Source organism: Giraffa tippelskirchi, chromosome 3, assembly GCF_054371585.1.
Source record: "Giraffa tippelskirchi isolate mGirTip1 chromosome 3, T2T-mGirTip1v1.2.pri, whole genome shotgun sequence".
NCBI lineage: Eukaryota > Metazoa > Chordata > Mammalia > Artiodactyla > Giraffidae > Giraffa > Giraffa tippelskirchi.
The window spans coordinates 51472931-51497257 of record NC_137277.1 but is presented as its reverse complement, the minus strand read 5'-3'; the positions used below and the strand labels follow the sequence as shown (position 1 = coordinate 51497257).

General features: G+C 34.6%; 1 protein-coding gene across 1 annotated transcript in view; it reads left to right on the top strand.

Moving 5' to 3' along the window:
• Positions 1 to 24327, top strand: part of BRIP1 (BRCA1 interacting DNA helicase 1) — a 199797-nt gene that overhangs the window by 161575 nt on the left and 13895 nt on the right. Inside the window, 1 exon segment of the mRNA XM_081585017.1 lies at positions 14807 to 14919. Coding sequence (XP_081441143.1) covers positions 14807 to 14919 — 113 coding nt within the window.

Here is a 24327-nt window from a genome sequence, read left to right as displayed (position 1 = left end):
GAGTAGTATACATTAAGCACCTTCAGAGAGAGTTGATCCAAGTGTCAAAACTATGGTTTGAGATGAACAGCCTAAGGTAGATGACCTCCTCTGTCTGCCAGTACTATGACTTATTTTCATTTACATGCAACTGTATGTTGCAACAGCCTGTAATACCCACCCAAGCCTATGTTATTTTTTTAGATATATGGGATTATTAATGACTCTTCCAACCCACTTACTTCTTTTTTTATTTTTACTTATTTCTAATATATAATGCTTTACTGTTTCATGTCCATTGTTATTTATTTCTTGATCTAGCTCTATTAGGTAGGGTGGGCAGGAATTATTTTCTTACATTTACAGAGGAGAAAACTGAGAAGGGAAGCTAGATGGGATACTGTGATTTACCCAAGGTCAGAAAAAGTGAAAGTTGCTCAGTCATGTCCAACTCTTTGTGACCCCATGGACTATATAGTCCATGGAATTCTCCAGGCCAGAATACTGGAGTGGGTAGCCTTTCCCTTCTCCAGGGCATCTTCCCAACCCAGGGATCAAAGCCAGGTCTTGTGTACTGCAGATGGATTCTTCACCAGCTGAGCTACAAGGGAATCCCAAGAATACTGGAGTGGGTAGCCTATCCCTTCTCCAGCGGATAAGGTCAAACAACTAATAAATGTCAAAGCTTTAACCCTAAGACATGTGCTTTTTCCATTATATCTCCTTGCTTCAAAAAAAATATATGTATGGTGTTTTCTAGAGATGATAATTTAAGCATTTTCGGGTTTATCTGGATAATATTTTGTTATGGATAGCCTAACTCAATTGCTTTAACAAAGCCTACTTTTCTTAAGAAAAACATTTTTTTAACTTAGCCCTTTACAGAATTTTTTGTTGTTGTTGTTTAGTCACTAACTAAGTCATGTCCGACTCTTTGTGATCTCATGGACTGTAGCCCACCAGGCTCCTCTGTCCATGGGATTTCCCAGGCAAGAATACTGGAGTGGGTTGCCATTTCCTTCTCCAGGGAATCTTCCCGACCCAGGGACTGAACCTGTGTCTCCTGCATTGGCAGGCGGATTCTTTTTTTGTGGTGTGTGAAACAGAAAGAAGTGCTTTTTATTATAGAATACCTTGTCCTATGTTCACTGTTTCATGATGAATGGACTCTGAACTTGCAAGCAAACCATGCCATGACAATTTTTTATGTAGAGAAGTTGGTTAAAACACAAAATCTGACAAATTCACTTTAAAATGTTTTTCGCATCAAAGGCTTAAAATAGTTACAACAGTGTGCTCTCCTGGTCCTCAGGAACAGAAGGATGATTTTGGACTAAATGAAAAACATTGAAAACAAGCATGCAGAACCACCAGCGTCCAACTGTGTGGTCTAGGGAAAAGCTTCCTGAGTGTGTCTGAGGGGATGGGCTGACCACTGGCTGTACCTGTGTTCACCAGCAGCTGCAGCATAGTTCTTTAGCAGATTCCTTCTGTTAACTTAGGTCTTTGAATTTAACCCTTGGGAAGATTTGTGCAGTGTGAGTCTTTGATACCTTGAAAATTTCACAGGGGAGAGGAAGAAAGTTCCAGTTATTCCAGAAGCCACTGGTATAAATCATGCTGCTTCTGTGAGGTCAGCTGATCGAGAGTTGTAAGGTGTGTGATAATCACTGAATGAGCTACTTGCCCTTACACACTCAAGGGAGCCAGCCTAGTGTGGGTGATGCTCGATGGCATAGCAAGAGTTAGGGCCGAGGAAAACTGGGTGAAAGTGAAAGTCGCTCAGTCGTGTCCAACCCTTTGCGACCCCATGGACTATATTGCCCATGGAACTCTCCAGGCCAGAATGCTGGAGTGGGTAGCCATTGCCTTCTCCAGGGGACCTTCCCAACCCAGGGATCAAACCCAAGTCTCCCATATTGCAGGCAGGTTCTTTGCTAGTGGAGCCACCAGGGAAGCCCCCTTTAGAGAATAAGCATATAACATTCGTGCTAAGCTCAGGCTTATCAAGAGTCAGGACTTCCCTGGTGGCTCAGTCGCTAAAAAACCAGCAGGTGGATTTTCTACTGCCAAGACACCAGGAAGGCCCCCTTTAGAGTATAAGCGTATAGTTTCTTTCATGTCTTAAAGGATTAACTATCATTTTTTTTTCTTTTAATAGAAAAATATTTGTTTCTGCTTTTTTCCTGGGCTCTTGTCTCTCTTTTTTAAAATTTTATTTATTTATTTAATTTCGGCTGTGCTGGGTCTTCATTGCTTTGCACAGACTTTTTCTAGTTGCAGCGAGCAGACGCTACTCTAATTGCAGTGCTCAGGCTTCTTATTGTGATGGCTTCTCTTGCTGCAGAGCACAGGTTCTACTGCACAGTCTTCAGTAGTTGCAGCACATGGGCTCAGTAGTTGTGGTACACAGGCTTAGTTGCTCCATGGGCATGTGGGATCTTCCTGGATCAGGTATTGAGCCTGTGTCTCTTGCATTGGCAGACACATTCTTTACAACTGAGCTATCAGGGAAGCTCTGTTTTTTTTTATATTTTAAATTTTTAGGCTGTCTGTTGCAACACTTGACAATCTATGGCACAAGGTTTAATATAGCTTTTCTGAAAAGGTAAATTATTCAAAGCAGCCTTAAAGCATATGTCAGATAAGTTATATTACTGTTACTATGTCTTGATTCTTATTTCTTGGTAGATTATTGTGGTCAATTCCTAGTGTAGTGTAACAAGGAGAGTAAGTAACAGTTGAAAACCATGTCAAGTGTGTGTGTGTGTGTGTGTGTGTGTGTGTGTGTGTGTGTGTGTGTGTCTGTGGTGTATTTAAGTCTAAAAGGAAGCCTGGCTTCTTAATTCTTGGCAGAAACCCATTTTTCCCCGTTTAAAAAAAAACATATATACTATATTTGGTTAACTTGGTGTTTCAGAAATCTTGAAAATATGCCAGATGAAATAAAACCAGCTATATTCCTTTTATCTAGCTAAATTATTTCACATACAAGATCTTACACTGAGTTTAGGACTCTAACCATTGGAATTTATATTATGATACCCTGATAAAAGTGTTTATTTACACTGTGATGATCTGGAGCAATAAGTGTCTCTAATGCATAGTGTCTGTCTTCCAGATTTGGTTTGCTATAAATGTTTATATTTTAGGTTCTGTACCTTGACTAAAGATAAAACTATTCTTAAGTGTTTGCTACACAAATGTGTTTATTTTTCTGAGGCAAAGTTTTCTTAATATTTTTAATTAGTAAGTTTAGCTGATTATTTACTCTTAGGCTTATTTCCAGGCTTGAACTTTTGTCATAAAGCTTACATACAAGAAAATAAAAGTATATTCTGCCTATAATGTTTGCTTTTAGGAAGGCATTTATTACTGAAATAATAATATGTATACAAATTTGGACAAATTTCATCACCTTTCATATGAGGCAGTAATACAGTGAAGGGATGCATTTATAGTTGCAACTTGTATTTATCACACCATTTATTTCTTCACAAGCTAGTTATAAAGCTTGTAAGAGTGTACTCTTGTACACAAATGTTTAAGGCCAGCACTGTTGGGTTTAACTAAGTTGAAAAAATAATGTTCAAAATTGTGACTTAAATTTCTTATTGACATATAAAGTATAATCCTTTTATTTATTTCATATTCATATATACAATAAATATTTTATTTATTTCATATCAGTATTATACTACTTGTACTGCCTCCAGTAAATCTGAGTCATTAGTGGACTTAAGGAACTTACTATTTGATCTCAAGTATTTTGTAATGGTAAAATCAGAATCCAAATCCATATGAAACTTTTGCTTGTATGCTAAATGGGTATTTTTACATCATTCCCCAAGTGCCACTTCAGTCTTGATTATCTATCTTTGTTATTCAGCATCTCATCTGTACTTATATTGGGTTAGCCTGTGATGCAGAGATATTTTCAGTTGTCTAGAAACTACCATGTTAAGAGTGTTTTTCATTTTGTGTGAATGTTGAACTCTAGTTATGAGAAAAATGTTTTGTGAATCAGTGTAACATCTGAACCAATGGGCTACAAGCGCAAGCTGTTACAGGAGTTAAATAGATTATTTAAATGAGTGAGCTAGTTGAGAGCTGGCAAATAGTTCATACTGTTTTAAGCTACAGATGGGAATACCAGACCACCTTACCTGCCTCCTGAGAAATCTGTATGCAGGTTAAGAAGCAACAGTTAGAACTGGACATGGAACAACAGACTGGTTCCAAATTGGGAAAGGAGTGCATCAAGGCTGTATATTGTCACCCTGCTTATTTAACTTATATGTAGAGTACATCATGTGAAATGCCAGGCTGGATGAAGCACAAGCTGGCATCAAGATTGCTGGGAGAAATATCAATAACCTCAGATATGCAGATAACACCACCCTTATGGCAGAAAGTAAAGAAGAACTAAAGAGTCTCTTGATGAAGGTGAAAGAGGAGAGTGAAAAAGTTGGCCTAAAACTCAACATTCAGAAAACTAAGATCATGGCATCTGGTCCTATCACTTCATGGCAAGTAGATGGGGAAACAGTGGAAACAGTGAGAGATCTTATTTTCCTGGGCTCCAAAATCACTGCAGATGGTGACTGCAGCCATGAAATTAAAAGACGCTTGTTCCTTGAGAGAAAAGCTATGACCAACCTAGACAGCATACTAAAAAGCAGAGACATGATTTTGCCAACAAAGGTCCATCTTAATCAAAGCTATGGTTTTTCCAGTAGTCATGTACGGATGTAAGAGTTGGACTATAAAGAAAGCTGAGCACCGAAGAATTGATGCTTTTGAACTATGAGTTGAAGAAGACTCTTGAGAGTCTCTTGGACTGCAAGGAGGTCCAACCAGTCCATCCTAAAGGAAATCAGTTCTGAATATTCATTGGAAGGACTGATGCTGAAGCTGAAACTCCAATACTCTGGCTACGTGATGTGAAGGACTGACTCATTTGAAAAGACCCTGATGCTGGGAAAGATTGAAGGCTGGAGGAGAAGGGGATGACAGAGGATGAGATGGTTTGATGGCATGACTGACTCGATGGACATGAGTTTGAATGAGCTCCGGGAGTTGGTGATGGACAGGGAAGCCTGGTGTGTTGCGGTCTACGGGGTCGCAAAGAGTCGGACACAACTGAGCAACTGAACTGAACTGAACTGAACTTACAGGCCACACAAAAACAACTTTGGTCCTCCAGTTTGCAGCCTCTGATGAAATAGTTTGCCTTCTCTCTGCTGTTCACACATCCCTTCAGAATTACGCATACACTAGTTTATTGGGGATGGGGAGCAAGTAGTTTAAACTTCTTCCAGAGTGTACTATTAAATATAGCTTTCTATTTGGGGAAAGCCTTGTAAAATGTATTTGAAAAGTAACATTAACTGGTCTAAAAGATCATCTTTCCAAACCACACTTGAGCTCACTTTATGGTGTTTACTTTCTGTCAAAACTTAGAAAAAACATTCACAGTTAACTTCCATAATATAAAATGTCTGTCTCATTAGGCATTAAAGAAGCATTGGTCAACAGGTATAATGCTGTTAGACTGTATAGCTAATGTGAATGTGGACATGACCTCCCAAATAGATCAAAGACTAATCTCTTTGACAGTTACAAGATGGCAGAACTTGCCATGGGCCTTTTGCTGCTGCACATTGAAACTATTTGTTTGGAAAGCATGCCTGAGGGATGAGAATGTATTTATAAGGATGAGCAGGTAAAAGTAAAAGGTTGTCTTTTGACATTTCAACTAATCCCTTCCAGCCTTTGGTTTACTTAACATTTAGGCTATTTGCTGGCAGGAGAAACTGGCTTTTTCACATATGCTTTATGTCATTTTAAATTGGGCATTGATTTTTGTGCCTGATAATTCCTAAGTGTACAATGAAATAGATTCTGATGTCATTAAAATGAGGTGTACTAGCTTTCTACCTTTTCCAAACTCTTACTTTTGCTTTCCCTAATTAAATGTGTTCACCCAAAGACAATTTTTAAATTTATTTTTAAAACTCTCCTTCTTTATATAATAAAAAATATTTCAGAGTTAGCCTTTATATATATTTACTTTCAAAAGTTTTTTTTTCTTTATTTTTTACCTAAAATAATTTCCCTAGATAAAATATTGGCAGTATTTTAAAGCCCATTTGGATTGTAAGAAGTACTTGAAAATTTTCAACATGTTGAAATAATGTACTCATACATAAAAGTTAATTCATTTTAAAGAAAAATAAAAGACTGAGGAGATAGAATTTCGTCTATTTAACCTAATATTTGCTATATTGGGCTTCCCAGGTGGCACTAGTGGTAAAGAAGCCACCTGCCAATGCAGATAAATGTAAGAGATGTGGGTTCAATCCTTGGGTTGGGAAGATCCCCTGGAGAAGGAAATGGCAACCACTCCAGTATTCTTGCTTGGAAAATTCCATGGACAGAGGAACCTGGTGGGCTGTAGGCCATGGGGTCGCAAAGAGTCAGACATGACTGAGCACACATGCATGCATTTGCTGTATTACCTCTAAATATTTAACTTATAACTAGTATTTCCTAAAGCAGTTGTTGTCATAGGCAGAGTGATCATGACAAAGTATATGTCTTAGCATGGTATGGTAAATTTTGAAAATCCTCAAGCTATTATGTCTAACAAAGAATAAATGTAAATTTCGGGAGGGAAAATAATTTTAATATAGAGAAATGCTCAGTTACATTTTGAGAGACAGATAAGAAATGTATATTTCTCCCAGTTGGATAGAATTTTTAAGTATTTATTTATTTATTTATTTATTTTAAATAAATTTATTTATTTTAGTTGGGGGCTAATTACTTTACAATATTGTAGTAGTTTTTATAATCTCTATTATACTTTTATCGATGAATTGTCAGAAATTATTTTTTAATATTACCTAATATTCCTATGGTGCCTTATTATTCACTATACTACTTTAAGGAGCATGTTCTATGACACTTAAAGGAAGGTTTATTGGTTGATTGATTGAAATATATACCACTTGATAAATACTTGCCCAGGAATCCCACATAGGATATCTTTAAAAGCTGAGTCGCTGAAAGGAGCAACTCCTACTGTTTTACATTGGATTAACGAGTTGCTGGGAATTATAATCAACTTATGAAGTTACCATACTAGCAGTTTGTTATGGGAATAAATTATCATTAAATTTGAAAATCATTTTTTATTTTAGTTAGATTTTAATACTCATTCCATTTTTAAATAGGAAAAGTAAGCTACAGTAGAATTGACTTACCTAAGATCTCACTCAGAGAAGCTATGTAGTGTCCTGACTCTGGAGTTCTTCCTCTTAAGAGAACAAGCTCTGGAGATAGATTAAATTTAAATCTCGGCTTTACTACTTATGTACTGGGTCACCTTCCACATGTTACTTAATTTTTTAAACCTTATTTTTCTAATATGTAAAATGGGGTAACAGTAAAAATCTCAAAAATCTTTTTAAGATTGTTATAGGAATTAAATGAGATAATAATGCATATTAAGCACTGCACTGTGCATGGAACATTATAGCAGTTTGACAGATATTGTTATCATTTATTAATAAGATCTTTGATTCCCCACTTTTCCAATTTTGACTTTCTAATTAGCTAACTCATTATCAAAATCTATTCTTGGTTTAGAAATTATTTATTTAACATGACTTAAGCCAAGTTTATCTTCTTCCTTAAATGTACTTTTTGTCTTCTTTCGGTGGGTTACTGGATTCTGTCAGTGACTGGCAACTGTTGAGTCAGTTTTGACTTTTCCCTCTTTAATGAGTCCCATCCTCATATCTTCTTTGTCACTTAAGTTCTGTGTGTTATGAACTAGGCCTCCTTTCCATTCTCTTTGCCTTTTCAAGTAAGACCCTTAATTACTCTTGTACCAAATACAAGGCATGTTTTTGTTTCTTAACTTCTGTACACTGTAATCAGTTACATTTGTATTTACTTGATGGCCGTTTGTACTCATTCATTTCTATCCTTGTAAGCTCTTGCTAGGCAGAAAATATTTTTCTCATGTCTTTGTATTCTTACTGCCTATCACAGATACCTTGCACACAGCCGAAATTATAAATATTGAACAGAATTTAGTGGGGTTTTTTTGTTACCAAAAATTTCTTCTTTTCATTATATCAATTTTTATACTTTACATGCATATTTTTAATATTTCTACAGCATTCTTGAAAGTAGCTTAAAGCATAACTCCTCTTTTTCATTCAGTGTATGAAAAATGTAAAATCATAATACATAATTTCCTTTCACTCAGAACTTGCATTTTATAATACAACATTGTAAATTAACTATGAAAAGTGGAACTGAAAGTAGCTCAGTCGTGTCCAACTTTGCAACCCTATGGACTATAGCCTGCCAGGCTCCTCTATCAGTGAAATTTTCCAGTCCACAATACTAGAGTGGGTAGCTGTTCCCTTCTCCAGGGGATCTTCCCACCCCATGGATCGAATTCAGGTCTCCTGCATTGCAGGCAGATTCTTTACTGTTTGAGCCAACAGGGAAGCCCAAAAATTTTTTTCAATTTAAAAAAATAACTTGCGTTTTACTTTTTACAGGAAAAAGTTCTTTAACATATATTTAAATAGGTCAGTCTGATTTGTGTATACCATATATATTCTGATCTTGTATAAAAGTAACTCTCTTTTGAGATGATATAATTTTAAAAATTCTTATGAAGACCAGATGAAGACTGGGTATGTGGTACCCTTTGGTGTGACTAGGAATGTAGTTTTATGCCCTGTAATTAATTGAGTCTCTTTGAAAAATTATATGGTTATAATATCAACTTCAAAGACTAGATAGTCCAGAAAAGAAGCAGAAGTTGAATTTAACACAATCTCTGTGTTATTGTCTAGATAGAAAATGAATGTAGATGCAGTCACTCGGAAAAGTGAGAAATTCTTGATATCCTTTAATAGTGGAGCCTTTGAGACAGTAAATATTTTATCAAATGCATTAGTACAGTTTCAACCTTGATTTTTAAATTTGTTTAGATCATCATCAACTGCTTTTATATGCTTTGATTTTTTTACATTAACCAGTGTTTTCGGTGTGTATAAAGTGATTTTGCTCTAATTGATGTTTCATTATTTCTATTGATCTGTCTTAAGATATACTGACTAATTCTTCTGCCTTCTCCATTATGTTGTTAAACCCATATAGTGAATTTTTTTCAGTTTTCTATTCTTTTGATTTCTATTTAGATCTTTTTTATATTTCCACTTTTCTGCTGAGATTCTCTAAAGTCCAGTCATTAAACCGTGTGTTTTTAGGTTATTTAAATATATTTATAACAGATAAAGTCTTTGCTAATTCCAACAGCTGAGCCCTTTTTCAATTGGTTTCTATTGACTGCTTGTTTTTTCTTGATTACAGATATCTTTCTAGTAATTCCTATTGTAGAGTGGACATTGTGAATGGTACATAATTGAGATTCTGGGTTCTGTTATCATTCTCTGAAGAATATTGATTATTTTTTTTTTAGGCAGATGAGTTAGTAACTGATCATTTTGAACTTATATAGACATGATATGACAATATATTTGGGGAGATGTGGGAAAAGCTCAAAAGACAGTCTTTAAATTGTTTCCCTGTGGTTCTTGTTAGGGTTTGGTTTAAATCTTTTGGGGGTAGTTTAAAACTGGCATTGCTCTAAATTGTGGTCCTTATTCCTAACATGACACCTGGCCATTTGTATGTATGTGTTGTGTGTGTTTTACTTTATTTTTTATTTAAAACATATATCTTGGCTAAATTTCCATCTCAGAACATACAGATCTATTTCTTTTTGTATAATAACCCAATATTTATCTCAGAATAAATGTAATATATTTCATTGATCCACTGGATGTCCATTTAGATTGTTTTTTAATTTTCTTCAATACAAAGATGTAATGAATGTCCATGTTTTGGATAAATAACTAAGATTTATCTATAGTTATTGGAAAATATAAACACATTTAGTAAATATTTTTCAGTATTCTACAATTAAAAACAATAGAAATGTTAAATTTGCATTTCTTGGTTTATTAATAAGGTTGAACATCTTTTCATGTCATTTACCATTTATCATTACCAGTTAGCCACTTATTCATCTTTGATGACTTGCTTTCTCACAGATTATTCACTTTTAGTAGTGAAATTTTGTTATTGATTGTGTATGAGCTGATTGTGTATTAGGTAACAGAACTTCTTCAGTTTTTCATTTGACTTTCATTGTTATTTATGGTCTGTTTTGAGGCCAGGAAAGATTTTTACCGCAGAAATAAGGGATCCATCTTTTCAAAACCAGTATCAAAGCCAGCAGAAAGTTTGGCACAGCACTGTATGAACCTCTTTTTTCCCCAGTTTCTCTGAGATATAATTGACAAATAAAAATTGAATATATTTAAGGTGTAAAATGTGGTGACTTAATTTATTTTGTAAAATTACTATAATCAGGGTAATTAACATAAACATTGCCTCACATAGTTACTATTTTTTCAGTATGTGATGAGAACACTTAAGGCCTTAGCATATTTCAAGTGTACAATACATTACTATTGAGTATAATCACCATGCTGTACATTCAGATCCCAGAACTTATTCATCTTATAACTGAAAGTACTGATAATTTATATTCTTTTACCTTGTATCTCCCAATTTCCTCTACCCCTCACCTACTACCTAACCACATACCTTTGAGTTCAGTATGTTTAGCATTTTTAGATGCCATGTATAAGTGATGTCATGGCTGTGTTTCTCTCTATGTCTGGCTTATTTCACTAGTATAACATCCTCCAGCTTCATACATGTTGTTACAAATGACAAGCTTTCCTTTTTATGGCTGAATAATATTCCATTGTATGTACACGTGTGTGTGTATAGTTTACACTTTCTTTATCAATTCAGTCATTCATCAATGACACTTGGGTTGTTTCCATATCTTGCGTATGTGAAAAACATGGCAGGAACATAGGATTGCACACATCTCTTCAAGACAGTGGTTTTATTTCTTTTAGATATATATCCAATAGTGGGATTGCTGGATTATATGGTAATTCTATTTTTAATTCTTCAGGGGAATATCCATACCATTTTTCATAATGGCTATACCAGTTTACGTTCCCACCAGCAGTATATAAGTGTTGCTTTTACTCCATACCTTTGCTCACGCTTGTCATCTTTTGTGATTTTGGTAATGATTAGTGATGTTAAACACTTTTTCATATACCCACTGGCCATTTGTGAGTCTTCTTTGAAATAAATGCCAGTTTGGGACTTATGCTCATTTTTAAATCAGGTTTTCTTTTGTTTTTTACTTTTTTTTTTTGGTTGTTGGTTGCATGAGTTCCTTTGATAGTTTGGATATAAACCTCTTATCAGATGTATGGTTCTCCTGTTCCATAGGTTGTCTTCATTTTGTCAGTTGTTTCTTGTATATAGTGCTTATGTATGAGCATTTTAGTTTAATGTAGTCCTACTTGTTTTATTTTGCTTTTGTTGCTTGTGCTTTTGTTGTCATATCCAAAAAATCATTGCTGAGACTAAGCAGCTTTTTCCTGTTTTCTTCTGGGAGTGTTATGGTCTCAGATCATACAGTTAAGTCTTTAATTCATTTTGAATTGATTTTTATATATGATATAAGATAAGGATCCAATTTAATTCTTTGGCATGTGGATATCTAGTTTTCCCACCACCATTCCTAAAGAGACTATCCTTTCTCCATTGTCTGTTCCTGTTGCCCTTGTCCAAGATTAATTAACCATATACATGTGGATTTATTTCTGAACTCTCTCTTCTGTTCCATTGGCCTGAGTGATTTTATGCCTGTACCATATTGTTTTTATTACTAAAGTTTTTAATATAAATAAAATTTATAAATTGATGTAAATCAAATTTTTGATTACCAAAGTTTGAAATTAGGAAATGTGTTGCCTTCAGCTTTGTTCTTTCTTCCTAATATTGTTCTGACTATTGAGGGTCTTTTGTGGTTCCATACAAATTTTAGAATTGTTTTTTCTCTTTCTGTAAAAAATGTCGCTTTGATTTTGATGGAGATTTTATTAAACCTGTAGGTCACTTTGGATAATAAGGACATTTTAACAATACTAATTATTCCTATCCATAAACACAGGATCTTTCCATTTGTTTGTGTTTCTTCAGTTTCTTTCATCAGTGTTTTATAGTTTTTAGTGTAAAGGTTTTTCACCTCCTTGGCTAAATTTATTCCAAAGAATGTTATTCTTTTTGATGCTATTGTAAATGGGGTTGTTTTCTTAATTTCATCTTTTTCTTTTTTGGATGGTTTGTTGTAAGTGTATAGAAACACTATTTCGTATGTTTATTTTGATTGTTGTATGTTAATTGTTGTATCTTGCAACCTTACGAATTCATTTATTGGTTCTAAGAGTTTTTTGGTAGATCTTTAGGATTTTCTACATATAAGATAATGTCATCTGCAAACAAACAGTTTTACTTCTTCCTTTCTGATTTGGATGCCTTTGATTACTTTTTCTTGCCTAACTGCTCTGGCTAAGACTTAGTACTTTGTTATATAGAAGTGGTAAGAGAGGGCACCTCTCATTCCTGACTTCAGAGGAAAAACATTTAGCTCTTCACTTTTAAGTATGATGCTATCTATGGGCTTGTCTCTATGGCCTTTATTATGTTGAGTTTACATTTCGCTATGCCTCATTTTTGAAAACTTTTATCTGAAAGGATGTTTAATTTTGTCAAATGCTTTTACTACATCTATTGAGATAATATTTTTATCCTTCATTTTGTGGTAGTGGTATGTCACATTTATTGATTTATGTATGTTGAACCAGTTTGTATTTCAGGGATAAATCCCACTTGATCATGATGTATGATCCTTTTACTGTTCTGTCGAGAGTTTTTTTGCCACTCAGAATACTGGCCTATAGTTTTCTCTTTTTATAGTGTCCCTACATGCTTTGGTGTGAGAAAAATGGGAATCTCTTAAAGTAAGTTTGGAAATGTTCCCCTCTCTTCAGTATTTACGGAATCATTTGAGAAGAATTGGTGTTAATTCTTAGTAGAATGGTGTCAATGCTTAGTAGAGTTTCAGTTTCACCTATGAAGTTATCCCGTCCTGAGCCTTTCTTTGAGAGGTTTTTGACTACTGCTTTAATGTCCTTTTTTATAGGTCTGTTCAGATTTTCTGTATCTTTATGATTTAGTCTTGTTAGGTTGATTGTTTCTAGGAATTTATCCATTTCTTCTAGGTTATCCACTTTTTAGCAAATAGTTATTTATAGTAGTCTCTTACAGTTCTTTGTATTTCTGTAGTATCAGTTGTGATCTTTGCTTTCATTTGTAACATTGCTTGACTCCTTTTTTTTTTGCTTAATTATTTAGCAGAAGTTTATCAGTTTTATTTATCTTTAAAATACAACTCTTAGTTTTATTGATTTGTTTTTCTGTTGTTTTTTTCTGGTCTATTTCATTTATTTTTTCTCTTGTCTTAGTAGTTCCCCTCCTTCTGCTGAGATTAGCTTGTTCTTTTCCTCTCGTTTCTTAAGATGTAAAGTTATGTTGTTTATTTGAAATCTTTATTTTTTCTTAATGTAGGCTTTTTTTTTTTTTTTTTTTTTGCTATAGACTTCTCTTTTAGAACTGCTTTTGCTACATCCCATAGTTTGGTTTGTTGTGTTTCCATTTTTGCTTGTGTCAAGATACTGTTTGATTTTTCTTTTGATTTCTTTGACCCATTGATTGTTCAGGTATATATTCTTTAATTTCCACATATTTGTGAGTATTTCAGTTTTCCTAATGTTATTAATTTCTAATTTCTTACCATTATAGTTGGAAAAGATACTTGATGTAATTTCAGTCTTAAATTTCTTAAGACTTATTTTGTGGCCCATCATATAGTCTATCTTGGAGAGTGTTCGATGTGTACTTGAGAAGAATGTGTTTTCTATACTGTAGATTTAAACCAAATCATGACAGTAATTGGGGCTTCCCAGGTGGCAGTAACAATAAAAAGTCTGCCTGCCAATTCAGGAGACATAAGAGACTCAGGTTTGATCCCTGTGTTGGGAAGATCCCCTGGAAAGAGGAAATGGCAACCCATTAAAGGATTCTTTCCTGGAGAATCCCATGGACAGAGAAGCCTGGCAGGCTGAAGTCTGTAGGGTCACAAAGAGTCAGACATGACTGACGCAGCTTAGCACGCATTTTCTTGTTTAAAACTGAGCATGACAGTAATTACATTGAATATAAATAGTCTAAACATCCCAATTAAAAAGCAGAGATTATCAAGCTGGATAAACATGAAATAATGAACTACTGATATATGTTTCAACATGAATGAATTCCAAACTCATTATGCTAGATGAAAAAGACACAAATGGTTACATACAGTGTAATAACATTTACATAGAATTCTAGACAAAGCAAATCAGAAAACAGATCATTGGTTGACCAGGTCAGCAATAAAGGAAATTGCCTGAAGAAGGATAGAAAAAAGTTTTTAGAAAGTGAAAATATTTTAAATTATGATTGTGATTATTAAAATTTATCTACATGTACATTGAAAGTTTGAGAATTGTGTAGTACATAAATTATGTCTAAAACTGATTGATATTATCACAGAGCTGATTAATTATGTTTATGTATGAATTTAGGTAGTGTTAAGGTGAATGGAAATATTTTAAATGACCAAAAAAAAGTTTAGTATTGGAAAAAAAAAATCTTTCTACCCTAATTAAACGATATTCAAAATGATAGAAGTTAATATGATTTTTAAATGAGCTTTAATTATCTACTATATTCTTTATATATTTTAAAATTATAGGTTGAACTAAAGAGACAGTATAATGATCAGCATTCAAAATTAAGAGGTCTTTTACCAGGTCGTCAATGGTATGAAATTCAAGCATACAGGGCCTTAAACCAGGCCCTTGGTAGGTAAGTGGAGTGAAATTTAATGTAACATTACTGTAATATTATCTCCAACCAGGACTATGTGTACAGCTAGTCTTGCTGCTTTATTTCTTATAAATAAATTTGATGGAATTTTATTTTACTGGAACACTCAGTACTGGTATATTCTCAGTGATAGGTGTCAGAAGTGAAAGTTGAAAGAGTCAGTGAAATAAATGAAACTCAGTATTTGCTTAAGTTCAAAGATTTATGATTGGTCAGTGATTATACAACAGAAGTGCTCAGTAGATGTTTATAGAAGCTCACCACCAAACAGTAAAATTTTATCTTGTGAACATCAGAACCCAAATAATGATTTTATGGGTAAAAAGCAAACTAAGAACGATTAAAAACAAACTGTGTTCATGGTACTAGAGAATTCAATGCCCTGACAGTAAAATTTAATCATAATACTCCTTTTTCCAAAGATTGTGGTCCATTAAGATTTGTGCTTTGTGGAACTAGTTTTTAAAACACCATTTTATACCATAATTTCACATGAGGTCCTACAGCAGGGTTCCCCAACTCATTCTCATCCGTGGCCTGTTAGGAATTGGGCTACACAGCAGGAGATGAGCAGCCAGGGAAACTGGAAACCCCTCCCAACCATCTTCCCCCCAACCCCACCCCCCAGCTGCCATCCATGGAAAAATTATCTTCCATGAAACTTGTTCCTGATGCCAAAAGGGTTGGGGACTGCTGTCCTACAAGACATCAACACTTGAAATTTATGAACACTATAATTATTAGATTATTTATAATCTAATTTAACATTTTATTGTTCTTTATTTCTGAAATTGTAATTAGTTTATGCATATAATAGTTTTTTCCTGTGAAGCTATACAAATAAAATTCAGAAAATTCAAATAGAACACAGGTTAAGGACAAAATCACAAAAGCATGGCAATTTGACACATTTTCAGTTCAGCCAGAAGACCTGCAGCTAACCATTACCTACCCTAACCAATCTAGAAATTTTATTTTTCTTGTGTCTTATTTATTCACATTAGCTCGTTTATACTAAGCAGACCAGATTGCATTTGTGTTCAGATTTACATATGCTGATGACATAGGACTGCAACAGCTAAAGTAAGTCCTAAAACACATCACCTACTCCCCTCCCCATCATTTCAGAATGATATTCTGTAGTTGTTTCTGTTCAAACTGAATTATTCAGTTCTATGTTTAACCTACTGATACGGTTAAGCTGCTGCCCTTCTCTTCCTAGAAATCCCACTTGTACTTGGCATCAAGTTGCACTGGAAATTGTCCTTGAAGCATTCCATCTACTTACTTTGTCTGTCTCCCTGTTGGTTGATCTGTTTGTTGTATTAGAATTTTAATATTCAACAAATAGTTTCTAGGGGAGTCTGAATATTTGTTTTAAAATTCTTGACTTTTAGTTACTATGCTGAATTTCAGGAAAATAAATATTTTTACCTCAGTTGATTATTTTTTTTCTCAATGTGATCAATGCCTTGAATTTTCAGAAACCATTTGAAGCAAAAGTATATCTGTATCCTATTTTGTCATTTATAAACTTTTTCTACATATATTAAGCAGGTTGTGAAGATGAAATTACTTGCCTAATGTCACATAGCTGCTAAATGCACCTTCACATCTTGACCCCACCTACACTTAAAACCTTAAGACTTGTTTTTTCATCCTTACGCCCTGCCTGTATCCACTAAAATTCTCACTATTAAATATAAACATCTCACTATTAAACTATTAAATATACCATACCCTTTCATTACTCTTTGCCTTTGCATTCAAGTTACCATACAATTCATCTGGTAAGTTTGCCAGTTAAAACCTAGTTGAAGAGGTCATATCCTTTATGAAGACTTTTTAAAATTTCTCCAACTAGAGTTATTTACCCTGTAGGAAACCCATTGCATTTTATACTTATCTCTATTATAACATATATCTCATTATATTGGAATAGCCTGTTTATATATCTGTCTCCTTCCCTAAACATGTATTAGACATTTTTACATTCTTAGCAAATGTGTCTCATCTTGGGGCATAGATGCAAAGTATGTACTTGTTGCATTAGTGAAAAATGCCAGATTCAGTGCTTTTCCAGCTATACCATATTGACAGAGTTTCTAGAGCTTTGAAACACACTTCAAGAATTTCAGAAAAGCATGTGTTTATAATATTGATATATAATACTATAGTTTTATTATTTCATTAAGTAAAAAGTGACAGCCTAACTTATTTTACTGATTTTTAGAGAAACAGAATCAACAAGTAACAACTTACTACAAAGAAACATCCACTAAAAAATCAAGTGAATGTGTTACATCATATGGTAAAATTCATAATGTGTATTGATTGACATAAAAGGTGCTTATACTAAGGCACTGTTCTTATGAGAGATATGTCTAGAAGGACTAAAGTAAGCAGAAACAAATTGAGTTTAAAAAATGTTATCTTTTTTTTAAGCCCACATGGGACTCTTAGAGTATTTGAAGTAATATAAGTCCATGAAATGTAATAACAGCTTTCAGGAATGTACCAGATGGTTTTGTGACCAGGTTACAACTGCACTATAAGTTTCCTAACAGTTCTGCTTTACTGAAGTATAATCTTTGTCTCAAGTGGGCATAATTCATTTGAGCAAGGCAGTGTGAAAACAATGGGAAAAAGAAAAGGTGAAAACCTTTTTCTCTGAACTGTTTTGTTAACTTAATGCCTTTCTGTTATAGAACACTTTAAACATAAACCAAAGTGGGACCATGACAGAATGGCACCCTGACTTTACATTGATTTTCAACACTGTTTTATAAAACGGTGTTGTTATGTAACAATTGACAGTATCCATCTTCCTATCCTACCTTTCCAATTTTGTGGTTGGTCTGATGCCTCGGAACCTGTGGATTACTTTAAAATATCACAAAAGAGTATCATATAAAATTTAGGCTTCTAAAGTCCCTATGGAGAAATCAAACGTTTGTATTAATTTTTACCCCCTCTCAAAATCCCATGATGGTATAGGAATAAAAATGTCAAATCTTTAGACATGAAAAGAGTGGGAGAAGAGACAATAACAGATGAATTGTCAATAAATTTTGAACACAGAAAAACCAATGAATGGTTGAATAACTTAACAGGCAAAAAAAGCTGAAATTTAAATCTATAGTCATGAAAGCTAATAAGATCTTCCAGATTCAAGCATAGAAAAACTTAGGACTTGGAGCTACTCTAGAATTAGTTACATGTTAGTATAAGAAGTAGTTAGACAGCCCCCTCCATCCAGGTTTACTCTCTGGATATAATGAACTAGAGAGTCTATATATTCTTTAACTATGGGTACAGCTAAGAAGGGGTTAAAGATGGGGGATAAGAAAAGTCTACCTACTGAATGTGAGAACTCTATTCTCTTTTTTTCCCTCAGCTGACAATCTTATATCTTCAAGGCAGGAAAGTGCAGTGTTCTTCTCTAAGACAGGTGACAACCCTGTCTTATGTTGGTCTGATGCCTTGGAACCTATGGATTACTTTAAAATATCACAAGAGAGTATCATAAGGTGGAAGTCCTTGTAGATGGAAGAACTTGTAGAAAACAGAAACAGTGTAATAGAACAGGGGTTGGCAAACTAACAGGCCAGACAAGAATGTTGTATGTTTTTCAGGCTACATACAGTCTGCATCCATATTCTTTTTTGTTTTTTAACCTTTAAAATGTAAATACCATTCCTAGATTGTAGGCTATACAAAAATATGATGTGGGCCAGATTTCCTCTGTGGACTGTATTTTGCCAACCCTGGGACAGAAGAAAACTTTATAAGTTTCTATTGGTAATATCCATAGGGAAGTAAGATAGTGCCTCCATAAAATAAGAATGGAAAATAAGAAAAAGCTCCTAGACATTAATATGGTAGCAACAGATTTTAAATGTAGAATTGGATTTAGGAGGGAAAAATTAGAATTTCCTACATCTAAAAATCAAAGAGAAATAGGAAAGAACTAGAAAATTAGAGGAGCAGTATGCAAGAACCAACTTCTGATAAATAGGAGCTCCATATGAAGAGACTGCAGAAAATAAAGAAATATGTCAAAGAAATAATTCAAGAAAAATGCTCAGAATTGAAAAACATAGTTTCCTGATGAAAAGACACACTCAAGCACCAGTAAAGGGGAGGAGCTACAAAGCACCTCACTATGCAGTTTCAAAGTACCTAAGGTAAAGAAAAGGTCCTAAAACCATCCAGAGAGAAAAAGACAACTCTCATACAAAAGATATGGAGTCTAAATTGAAATAGACTTCTTAAAAGCAACACCAGAAGCCAGAAGACTGTTGAAAATTATCTTCAACTATCTGAGGGAAATTTTTGATTTGCAATTTATGTTCTAAGCAACCCCCAAATGATCAATAAACAGTAAGACAAAATAAAGTCTTCAGTGTTAAAGGACCTGAAACGTTTGCTTCAAATGCACAGTTTCTCAGTATTCTCCTGAAAGATATGCTTTATCAAAGAAGGGAAAATTCAGAAAGAGTAATACCAAGGATGCAGGAAACTGGAGTTCCAATCCAGAAAAGTGGAATTCCCCAAACAAGAAAGTTCTGGGATGAATCTGTGCAGCAGTCAGTCCCATAGTAGTTAGTCTAGATTGGTTTTTGAGGATGGACGGTTTGCCCATATTGAAAAAAATTCTTACAGCTGTGACAAAGTGGGAATTAATGAATGATAGAAAACAGAAAATTAAGCAAGAACGGGGAGGAGAGTTAGTAACTCCAAGGCATACAAACACATACGAGAAAGGGAATGTAATCATAGTCCATCATGTAATTTCATCTATACATGATAAGCCACTGAATATTGATTTACAAAAGAATTGTGATATAACTCTACTAGGAGATTGGAGAGGAGTGAAGTTATCAGTAATATGAAATAAGCATCTTCTATAGGAAGAATCCTTACATAATTTGTAGTGGTTAAAATCCAAGACAAATGACCACAAGAACTATCTAAGATATTTTAAATTAATTGTTTCTGAGATTGGGAACTGAAGATGTGATATGAGTAGGCAAAGGAGAATTCTGTTTTTATTAAAACTATTATTATAAAACTGTTTGACTTTTAAACTGTGCTTGTGTATTTCGTTAAAAATTAAAATTTACAAGCTGAAATTAACTTTTTACAATGTCTGGAGGTTTCAATTCTAGATAAGATGGAATAAGTGCATTCTATACTGTTTTTAAAACCTGGATAAAATACATAGAGCTGCTATTTGAGTACTGTGAAAAGTAAATTATACTAAACAGATTGATAATTTGAATTCTGATCTTCTTCCCAGTGAATTGGTTGGAATAAGTATATTAATATCAGGACAAAGTAGAATTCAAAACAAAGAAAATTACAGGGGTGCTAAAAGGAAAATTGCATACTGGTAAAAGGGTCACTTATCAAAAAAGACATAACAATCCTAATTGTGTATACACCTAAAAATAGAACCTCAAAATAAATGACACAAAAGCTGACATCTGAAAAGAGAAATAGACAAATCCGCAAGTAAAGTTGGAGACTTTAAAATTCCTCTTTCAGTAACACTGGGTTGGTCAAAAATTTCATAAGATGAGATGGAAAAACCTGAATGAACTTTTTGGCCAACCCAATAGCTAGCAGTAAGAAACAGAAAACCAGTAAGGAGATAAAAGATATAAACAATGTTGTTAACCAACTAGATCAAATTGACATTATAGGGTACTCCACCCAACAGCAGAATAAACATAACCTAAAGAACATGTACCAATGTAGACAATATCCTGGGTGACAAAGTTAAAAGTTGGTTTGAAGATTTGAAAGCAATCAATAAGAATTATCTCTAAGGGAGCTGAAGAGGTTGAAGTTAGTATATAAAGCCATTTTAAATATGATCAAAGAACTAAGAAAATTATGTCTAAAGAACTATAAGAAACTATGGGAAAGATGTTTCACCAAGTAAAGAATGTCAATAATTAGACTTTTTTTTTTAAGAAAAAGAGCCTAGTGGAAATTCTGGAGTTGAAATGTACTTATAAGTGAAATAAAAAATTTATTAGAGGGGCTCACCAGCAGTTTTGAGCAGAGAGAAGAAAGAATTGATTTCTAGTATGAGGAAGAGATAGAAGAATGAAGAATAATTAAGATAGCCTCAGAAACCTGTACAACCACATCAAGCATACCAACGTACACATAAAAAGAGTCTTAGAGGGAGAAAAGAGAGAGAAGGGAACAGAAAGATTTTTTTTGAAGAAATAATGGCTGAAAACTTACCAAATTTGGTGAAAAACACTGATCTCCACATCTCAGAAAAGCAGAAAACTCCAAGTGGTTTGAACTCAAAGAGATCCATACATCAGAATGTTGTGATCAAACTGTCAGAAGACAAAAAGAGAATCTAGAAAACAGCAAGAGAAAAACCATATACAGGATCTCTTCAATTAGCCGATCTTTTACTGAAAACTATGGAAAAGAGGCCGTAAATTGAAATATTTAAAGTGCTGAAAGAAAAAGACCATCAATGGACTCTGTATCTGGCAAAATTATACTTCAGAGATTAAGGAGAAAGTAGAACATTTCCAAACAAAAACCAAGAGAATTAATCTTTGGAAATCTTAATTGTACAAGAAGCACTAAAAGGAGTCTCTTTCTTGCTAAATAAAAGGACGCTAATCAGTAAATTATATCCACATGAAGAAATAAGGAGGATCTGTAATTTCATAGGTAAATATAAAATATATTTTGGTAGCTCTTTTTCTCCTATTTGGTTTTTGAAAGCAACTGCATAAAGCAATAATTTTATGTCTGTGATAATAAGCATGGGTCTTGGGGGTCCCAAAAACCATACTTAGGTTGAGTTATTCACCAGGAACAGTGAAAGATTCAGCAAATAGCTGTATGCACACCTAAGATTTATTGCAGTGAAAGCATAAAAAGCAATAACAGCAAAGAGAAGGCACACAGGCAAAGCTCCAGGGGAAGTCAGACACAATCTTCCAAGTGTCTTCTCTCAATGGAGTCATACAGGGCACTCTTAGATTCCCAGCAATGAATTGTGGTAACCTGTGTGAAATAATTGCCAACCAGGAGAGCTTGTTAAAGACTCAGCACCCAGTGTTTTTATTTGGACTGGTCATATAGGCAGTCTCTGCCTAACACTTGACCAAAGTCTAGACTCTCAGAAGAAAAGCACATGTTTGGCATTAACCTTATTTTTGCACAGACATTTTAGACACAGTGAGACTTTCTTACCAGTTTGTGATTGGAACCTTCCTAAAATCTAAAAGCCAACCAAGGGCTGCCTTTACATGCAGACATTTTTAGAGATAAGCAACTTGGCCTGCTGGACTCACTTTTCTGCACAGGTGTAATGTTTAAAGATAAAATTCAAATTAAAGTGATAACACAGGGTGGGGGGGGAGAAACTGTTACTACAGGAGCAGTGTTTTTGTATAGTATTGAAATTAAGTTCATATCGATCCAAATTAGATTTTTATAAATTAAGGTGTTTATTAAAATTCTCAAGAATTATACAAAAAAGATCATAATGATATGGATAACCACAATGGTGTGATCACTCACCTTGGGTCAGACATCCTGGAGTGTGAAGTCAAGTGGGCCCTAGGAAGCATTACTACAAAGCTAGTGGAGGTGATGGAATTCCAGCTGAGCTATTTCAAATCCCAAAAGATGATGCTGTTAAAATGCTGCACTCGATATGTCAGCAAATTTGGAAAACTGAGCAAGTGGCAACAGGACTGGAAAAGGTCAGTTTTCATTACAATCCCAAAGAAGAAAGGTGCCAAAGAATGTTCAGACTACTACACAGTTGTGCTCATTTTGCGTGCTAGTAAGGTAATGCTCAAAATCCTTCAAGCTAGATTTTAGCAGTATGTGAGCTGAGAACTACAAACTAGGTTTAGAAAAGGTAAAGGAACAAGAAATCAAATTGCCAACATTTGTTGTATCACAGAGAAAGCAAGGGAATTCCAGAAAAAAATTCTGCTTCGACTATGTGAAAGCCTTTGACTATGTGGATCACAAGAAACTGTAGAAAATTGTTAAAGAGGTAAGAACCAGACCAACATGCCTATCTCCTGAGAAACCTGTATACAGGTCAAGAAGCAACAATTAGAACCTCATATGAAACAACTGACTGGTTCAAAATTGGGAAAGGGGTATGACAAGGCTGTATATTGTCACTATGTTTATTTAACTCTGTGCAGAGTACATCATGCAAAATCCCCGGCTGGATGAATGAAAAGATGGAATCAGGATTGCCGGGAGAAAAATCAACAACCTCAGATAATGCAAATGATACCACTCTAATGGAAGAAGGGGAAGAGAAACTAAAGAGCCTCTTGATGGGGTGAGATTGAAAAAGCTGGCTTAAAACTCAACATTCAAAAAACTAAGATCATGGCATCCTGTCTCACCACTTCATGGCAAATAAAAGAGGAAAAAGTAGAAGCAGTGACAGATTTTATTTTCTTGGGCTCCAAAATCACTGTGGATGGTAACTGCAGCCATGAAATTAAAAGATGCTTGCTCCTTGGAAAGAACACTATGACCAACCTAGACATCATATTGAAAAGCAGAGACAGGGACCCACGGGCCGCAGGGAGTGCATCTGTCCTCTGCAGGGGCCACAGGTCAGGAAAAACATTTCAGCTGCTGCTGTGGAGAGTGTTTCCAGGGGACCAAGGAAACCCATCAGGAACCAAAAATGCCAAAACCGAGATCAAGCCCTGAGCCTTTGGAGTGGGAGCACTGACTCCCAAGACCCTAGACTACCAGAGAACTAACCCTAGGGGTAACAAATAGTGAGAACCCACACAAAGGAAACCACTTGAATACAAGACCCGGCATCACCCAACCACCAGTAGCACCCTGTGCAGGACACCTTATCTAAACAACAAACAAAAATACAAACCCAATCATCAGCAGTCAGGATTACCACCCACTCAGCCTTGACCATCAGAGGAAAAACAAACAAGCAACAACAACAAAAAAACTCAGCACAAATCTCACCCTTTATGAAGCTTACACAAACCACTGGACCAACCTTAGGAGGGCAGAAACCAAAAGGAAGAAAGAATTCAACCTTGAAGCCTGTGAAAAGGAGACCTCAAACACAATAAGTTAAAAAAAATAATGATAATGAAAATGCAGAGAAATACTACACAAATGAAGGAACAAATTAGAAACACAGAAGTTCAAATAAATGAAGAGGAAATAGGCAAACTACCTGTAAAAGAATTCAGAATAATGATAGTAAAGATGATCAAAAACCTTGAAAACAAAATGGAGAAAATGCAAGAATCAATTAACAAAGACCTAGACGAATTAAAGAATAAACATACAAACAACACAATTACTGAAATTAAAAATACTCTGGAA